Source organism: Microtus ochrogaster, chromosome 6 (genome assembly GCF_000317375.1).
Source record: "Microtus ochrogaster isolate Prairie Vole_2 chromosome 6, MicOch1.0, whole genome shotgun sequence".
NCBI lineage: Eukaryota > Metazoa > Chordata > Mammalia > Rodentia > Cricetidae > Microtus > Microtus ochrogaster.
The window spans coordinates 7,418,263-7,425,412 of record NC_022013.1 but is presented as its reverse complement, the minus strand read 5'-3'; the positions used below and the strand labels follow the sequence as shown (position 1 = coordinate 7,425,412).

Below are 7,150 nucleotides of genomic sequence, written 5' to 3'. Positions count from 1 at the left end.
TCTCTCTCTCTCTCTCTCTCTCTCTCTCTCTCTCTCTCTCTCTCACACACACACACACACACACACACACACACACACACACACATACACACAGCAGAGAGACTTGAGAAGAGCAATAAGACCCTAAGTGAATATGATCAAAATGCATGCATGTATGATAATGTCACACTGTCAGAAGGACAGTATTAGTATTGTGCATAATTAATATACAGTAAGCAAAAACTTCAAAAAGCTTATTTTAACAAAGTGTTCCCAACCACATTTTAGAATGGTTCACAATTTCATACACACACATGCATGTGTGAATAAACATGTTAACGATAATGTGTACTGTATGACAATGCTAGGAAAAAGAGAAGAGGTATTAGAATGGATGCAAGGGTGGGAGAAGGAACCCAGGCTTAGTGTTATTTCCTGACCTCAGAGCTACAACTTTATACTTGAAATGCTGTGAGATCATCACAATCCACAGACATATTAGGCACTTAAAAATTCATCCTTCAATGACTTGTGAGATAATCATAGAAATTATTTGAACTATGGCCATGAATTTTTCCATTTAAACAATTTTTAGGGATAAATTCAGTTATGGTAAATACATCTACAATGATGTTGAACTATTATTCCAAAGAAAATGAGCAAGTTTCTGAGTTACATACACCTTATCAGTGGTAACACTAAAATTTGAAGCCTTTCTCTGTCCTCTTCCATAAAGTTGTTTTCACATCTAAGCTCTCTAGAGATTGCCCTTGGTATTTAGGACTTATCTATTTAATGTGTATATATGTGTGATATGCATTTGTGCTCAGGAACACTCTCATGTGTGCTATGTGCAGGGCCCAAATGCTGATGTTTGGTGCCACCCGTTGTTTCTCCACACTTTAGTTTTTTGGGACAGAGTTTTTCACAGAACCCAAAGCTGGCCATTTCAGCTCTACTGGCTGACTCACAGCTCCAGGGATCCTCCTGTTTTTCCATTTATCCATCACTGTGATTACAGACATGCACCACTTTTTACATAAGGGTTTGTGATCAGAACTCAGATCCTCATGCTTGTACAGCAAGCTCTTTACCCGTTATCTCCCCAGTCACCCTTTACACTACTCTGTTTATAACATTCCTGAAACAAACAAACAAACAAACAAAAAAATAGAGTGCTTTTAGACAAAAATATAAACACTGGGTTTGGTAGCTGTTCTGACTCTTCCACACATTAAATCAAGCACAGGGCATTTTTACAGCTCAAGCAAGATGATGATTGAGTTTTCTGGGTCAAACTACATCTTCTTGTCAAGTCAACTGGCACTTAATGAGTCATGTAAGAGGACACATATTAGCATGATATTCGCTTTCTAGGACAGTCCACTGTACCAGTCAGGTCATGAACTGTTGACTGCATAGACCCAGTCATGATGCAAGTAACTCAAATCTAAGCAATTGATATGCTTCTAGTCACATTTAGACTAATCAGAGCAAATAGTCTCAAGTATTTCATCCAATCACCCTGACCAAGGTTTGTCTCCAACAGACATTTCTTTTTGTGTTTTTTTTAATGAAAAGAATAAAATATGATCAAGTATTTCTACATCTCAAAAACATTGTTCATAGTTGTGAGGGTTAGTTTTTACTGCCAAATTCACATTCTAGAGTCATAATGATGAATTATCTGGATTTGATTGTTCTATGAACATGTCTGTGAGATTTCCTTAGTTGTGTTAATTCATATGAAAAGACTCATGTTGAATGTGAGGGGTACCATTCTCCAGGGTGTGTGTTCCTGTGCATATCCATTTTCGTGATGCCCAAAGGTTAATGTGAATTACTCCCTCAAGTGTTCCCCCACTCTATTTAATTGGACACAGTCTCTCTCTGAACTAAGAGCTTGTCTATTCCAGCTAGTCTAGCAAGCTGGCTTGTTCTGTGGGCCCAATGTCTTCTCCTCTCAAACATTGGATTTTCCTCTAACCAGGTTTTGCATAGTTGGAAATCCAAACTCCAATTACCCTGCTTTCAGTGAGCACTCTATCCCCTGTACTTCATATACATTTTTACCCTTAAAAGAAAGCTAGGTGACTTGGTAAGAAGGAGAGGTGAAACTTCTTCAAATAGGGTGGATTTCCACTGAGAATAACCATAGCAGTCTTGACGTGTTTAAAATAGGTGTGTGAAATGGAAATGAGAAAGTGCATGTAGAATCTGAAAATAATAGACCCTTTGCCTGCCCCAAATAAAAAGTCCTTCTTGTGGGTCCTGCTGAGAGCTGGTAGAATGAGGAGACATTTTAATGCTGACTGGCTGAACTCTTGAGACCTTGATGGATTTAGTTTCACATTTGGGTATGCTGGGCAGATGTGAATATTCACATATATATTGCTTCATTTTGTTTAAGTAAAGAATATTCTAGACTCAGATAAGGATACCTTCTCCAGAAATCTTATTTAATTTTATGACCCTCAACACAGGAACAAACAAAAAATAATAAGATAAAGAGACAGAAAAAAGTTATTGCTTGCTTGAATTTGTATTAAAAGTCCCTTCCATCATGCTATTATGTTATACAGGAATAAATTATATTAATGTCACGTTGATTGATGTACAGAAAACTCAACATGAGATGGAGCAGAAGGAAAGATTGCTAGAAATATATGTAAATGTCTGTAATGTAGGGAGGCAAGAAAAGACACACGCACACATGCACAAAAAGTAGTGTGAAACTATAAATGTAGAAAAATAAAGTGAAGAAGCGACATAGAAATATCTAGTCTGGGCATAATCCCCCAGGCTTCCAGATGGTCACAGCCAAAGACCAGAGTAATATTGTAAGTTTCTTTCTTGCAGAGATTGGCCATATTAAAAATTAACCCAGGTTTTTAATGTCTTCCTTGCTGTGTTTTAGTATGAACTAAATTTATAAGGAAGAACCTGAGTTCAACATATAGCACAGATTTGGAAGGCTTACTGTAAGTTATCTACTGACGTTCTCACCAATATACTTGAAAAGTATCTTAATTCATGACTTCTATGCCATATTACTTTGAAAGCTCTGTGACATTGGTACCCAATTGGAACAAAGTATTTGATGTGACCTGAATCTATGCTCCCTTGTCATGGTCACTTACTCTGGTTCCGGAATAAACTGTTTTTTATTCTCTCTGAAGTGAGTGATTTGCCTTTTTTTGTCATCAGCAAAAAAAAACCAAAAAAACAAAAAAAAAACATACTAAAAACCAACATATATAAACAGCAAGACAAAAAATCTAAATCCATCTGTAGCTCCCTGTACCTGCTAAGGTTTATGCCCAAGAGACATGACCAAGAGTGTAGGGATGTCATGTGGGAGGCTGGTTGTTCCCTTGCCATATTGAAAATGAGCTGAGCTTTCCCCACACCTCTGTTATCTTGTGTTCATGGCCTCTGAAAAGTCAACCTAGGGAAAAAGCATTCACACCACCTACCTGTACAGCTGCCTCCCTCGGGGAGAAAACTCTGTGCTCAGAAAGTAACTGTTGGGGGGAAAAATAGCAAGGACATTAGAGGTATATGTATTTTTGTCAACCTTAGTTTTTCACTTGAATTTTCTAACCCGATAAAAAGACAGGCAAGAGGTATTTTGTTATTCAGTCATGGGAATTTGTTCCAACTGGGAAATGTACGTGTCTTGTTTTGTAAAATAATCACTCTACTTCATAATCTTTCCCAAAGTCTGAAGAGTATGTGACAGGGACTGGGTCTGTGCAGTGTCTGTGAACAAAGCAAAGACAACAGCTTTAAGATTTATTTGTACTTACACGTATTTGTTCATATGTGTATTTCTATTCATATGTGTATGTCTGTTCATATTTGTATATCTGTTCATATCTGTGTTTCTGTTCATATGTATATATCTGTTCATATGTGTATATCTGTTCATATCTGTATATCTGTTCATATCTGTATTTCTATTCATATGTATGTATCTGTTCATATGTGTATATCTGTTCATATGTGTATATCTGTTCATATCTGTGTTTCTATTCATATGTATATATCTGTTCATATGTGTATATCTGTTCATATGTGTATTTCTATTCATATGTGCATGCAAGTGGAGGAGGCAGAGGCCAGCAGAGGGTGGCAGGTTCTCCTGGAGCAGGAATTATGAGCAGTTGCAAATCTCCCAATATGGGTGCTGGGAACTGAACCTGGGTCCCCTGCAAGAACAGTCTGCTGTCCTGCTCCAAAAAAAAAATGCTTCCAAAGAGAGGGTCACTGTTACATGAGTAGCTTATTTGAACAAGAGCTTTGATAAAAAGAATTATTCTCTTATAATAGAAAAGATTACACTTGACAATGCTGATGGCAGCCATGTAGAGAAGCAAAAACAATCACATTTTTTGTGTTGTTTCATCATAGGCCAAGATCCGTATCACTTCCCAGTTTCCTGATGTCAGATGCCGCACTGTAATTTGCTCATTTTTGCTCTGCAAAAAATAAAATTGAAAATATTGATTTCTCATTTTTACTTAAACAGTGTCCCTGTGGTAAACAAAAAAACAATACTGGCAGCCTTTGCTTCATCTAATTCTTTCTCAACTAACATCCAGTTTCCTACATTAAAATCAAGGACTCACACGTGTTCTAATAAAAAGACCATGGTGGGACAGTGCCTTTCTCCCTGAGCTATAAGTAAACAATTCAGGAAGTACCAGGTAGCCATGCAACTGAGAGTTATCATGAGGGAAGCACTTGGCTCCACCGCGACTTCTATAGACAGAGGGGGCAGCTGGGCAGTTGTACAGCAGTGTCGTAGCAAACGTTTCAGAAGAAACCTTGCTGCAACCCAGCAATGCCATTTAATCTTGCCCTTCCTTATGAGAGTACTACCGTAACATTTGGTAAGTTATATAATACTCAAGCCAGGACAAGGCCATATGCTTCCACAAACATTTTTCTCTTCTTTTCTGTATGAGTAATTGCACATGCTCATGACATCTCAGTCCAGCACACATTGATCTGATCAGGCTAATTGCCTGTCCTTCACTACAGACAAATACCATTTCTTTGCAAAGGCTTCTTAGCTTTGAAGTAGCCAAATTTTAGTCAGCCACACTTATCTCATGACAAAATGCTAGAAGTTGTTTATCCACAGACTCTATTTGTGGTCCCCACACTTTGATTCTTAAAAATCAAACTTCCTTATGTCTCCAGAGGCATGTGGCTGAGGAATCACCTGGGGCTGGGGCTCTTAGTCATAAGACACACATGTGCTCTTCACCTGTGATGGCTTTCTTGCTTGTGTCATGTTTTCTCCTTGACACTTATTTTTTCTTATTTTTTGTTTTTTGTCAAATGGTACCATACTTTTTATTTATTGAAAAAACATACAAAGGTTGTGAAAGTTAAATAAAAAATTAATTCACCAAGTGACAATGTTTAAATACATTTGTTATTCATCCTTTTATTTGATGACTCATTTGAAAGCAAGATGGACACAGGAAGATATGTGTACTCTATGCTATATATGTACTGGCATGCATCTGTCTGAAAAGGTGTTCCAATATCATTGAATCATAATAATAAAAATTACCTTAACATTTTTGAGAATTTCATACATGAATACTGCATTTACATTCATTCTACCCATTTTTCTTGCCTTCAACTCTGATGTGCCTCCAGTGACCTTTCAAATTATTGTTTTCCGTCTCACACACGTATATATGCAGATATATTTATCCATATTTATTGGTAAAGGCGTGTATGTATACATTAATGCATTCCACTGAGTTGATTTAGTACAGTTCATTTGCACATGTGTTTAATATTGACCACTTGACATCGGATAACCTAGCAGAGGGTCATCTCTGGAAAAGATGGATTCACCCTCTCTCAGCAATCATTAGCTGACCATAGCTTTTCAGCTAGGGTTGTGGTTTCAACCATCGTTTGTGGGAGAACTGTCTGTATTCTGTCAATCATGTTTTAAATAAACGCTGATTGTCCAATCAGGAAATATAGGCGGGAAAACCAGACAGGAAATAGAAATGATGTAATGAGAACAGGAAAATTCTGGGAAGGAGGAAGTTGATTCCTCCCACACCTGCCCAGATCACCGAACCAGCAGGATGTGATCTGCTCCATTGAAAAAAGGTACTGAGCCACATGGCTAACATAGATCAGAAAAATGGGTTAATCAAGATGTGAGAGTCAGCCAGTGAGAGGCTAGAGCTAATGGGCCAATCAGCTTATAATTTATGGAGACCTATGGTGATTTTCTTTGGAGCTAAACAGATGTGGGGTACTGGATGGGACAGAAACCCAAACAAGCAGGCCTGGCCTTCATGTTACAGAATGGCACCCACATGGATAACTGTGACCTTTTAATACAGTTCTTCATGCTGCGATGATCCCAATTATAAATGTATCTCATTGCTACTACATAGCTAAAATTTTGCTACTGTTTTGAATAGTCATGTAAATATCTGATACATGATCCCTAAAGATATTATATATAGACACAAACAAACACAGTGAAAAATTAAAGTCAAGGTTGGAAATAAAATACATCTATGTTGTTCATATATCAAAGAGTTTACAAGCAAATAAAAAAGACCTCGATATGTGGAATACAAATAAATGATACAATTTAAATTTGCAGTTTTATTATATGTCTAGGACAAGAAATTATAAGAAATTTGGTTTTTGAAAAGTTGTAATTGCAGTTATTAACTCCCAGATCTATAGCATTGCTCTGAGAGAATATTACTACCTGAGGAATATTCTTCTGAAGGCATCTTTGATATAACTATGTTCAGAATATCGGTTTATCATTGGGAAAATTTTCTTACCACATATTACTGCCAATTCTATTTGAAGCAGAAAGTAAGCAAATAGTTAAGATGCCACTCTGTTGTCATAGCAACAAATCTTTCTTCAAAACAGTCTTAGTCTTCTTCATTTCCATCTTCCTAAATGCCCTATTGCTGCCCACTATGTAGGTGTGTGCCTACAATCTCTCAGCTCAGAAGACTGGGGCAGGAGGATTGGGAACTCTCTGATACCCTAACCACAGTAAGTCTGGGTCACATAACCAGAACATTCCTCAATGAAAGAAAGAAAACAAATGGATGGAATCTTGTTCTTACAAATTCCCTGCCCTTCTGGCTATCACTAT

At 37.3% G+C, this 7,150-nt stretch overlaps 1 protein-coding gene across 3 annotated transcripts in view; it reads right to left on the bottom strand.

Annotated features, from left to right (window-relative positions):
- The window catches only part of Dpp10 (dipeptidyl peptidase like 10), a 1,582,239-nt gene that overhangs the window by 46,136 nt on the left and 1,528,953 nt on the right, over positions 1 to 7,150 (bottom strand). For all 3 annotated transcript variants that reach the window (XM_005348249.3, XM_005348248.3, XM_026779943.1), the window contains exons 14-15: positions 4,369 to 4,460; positions 3,456 to 3,503 (exon numbers count right to left, since the gene is read on the bottom strand). In XM_005348249.3, the coding sequence (XP_005348306.1) occupies positions 3,456 to 3,503; positions 4,369 to 4,460 (140 nt within the window). The remainder of the gene's footprint in view (positions 1 to 3,455; positions 3,504 to 4,368; positions 4,461 to 7,150) is intronic.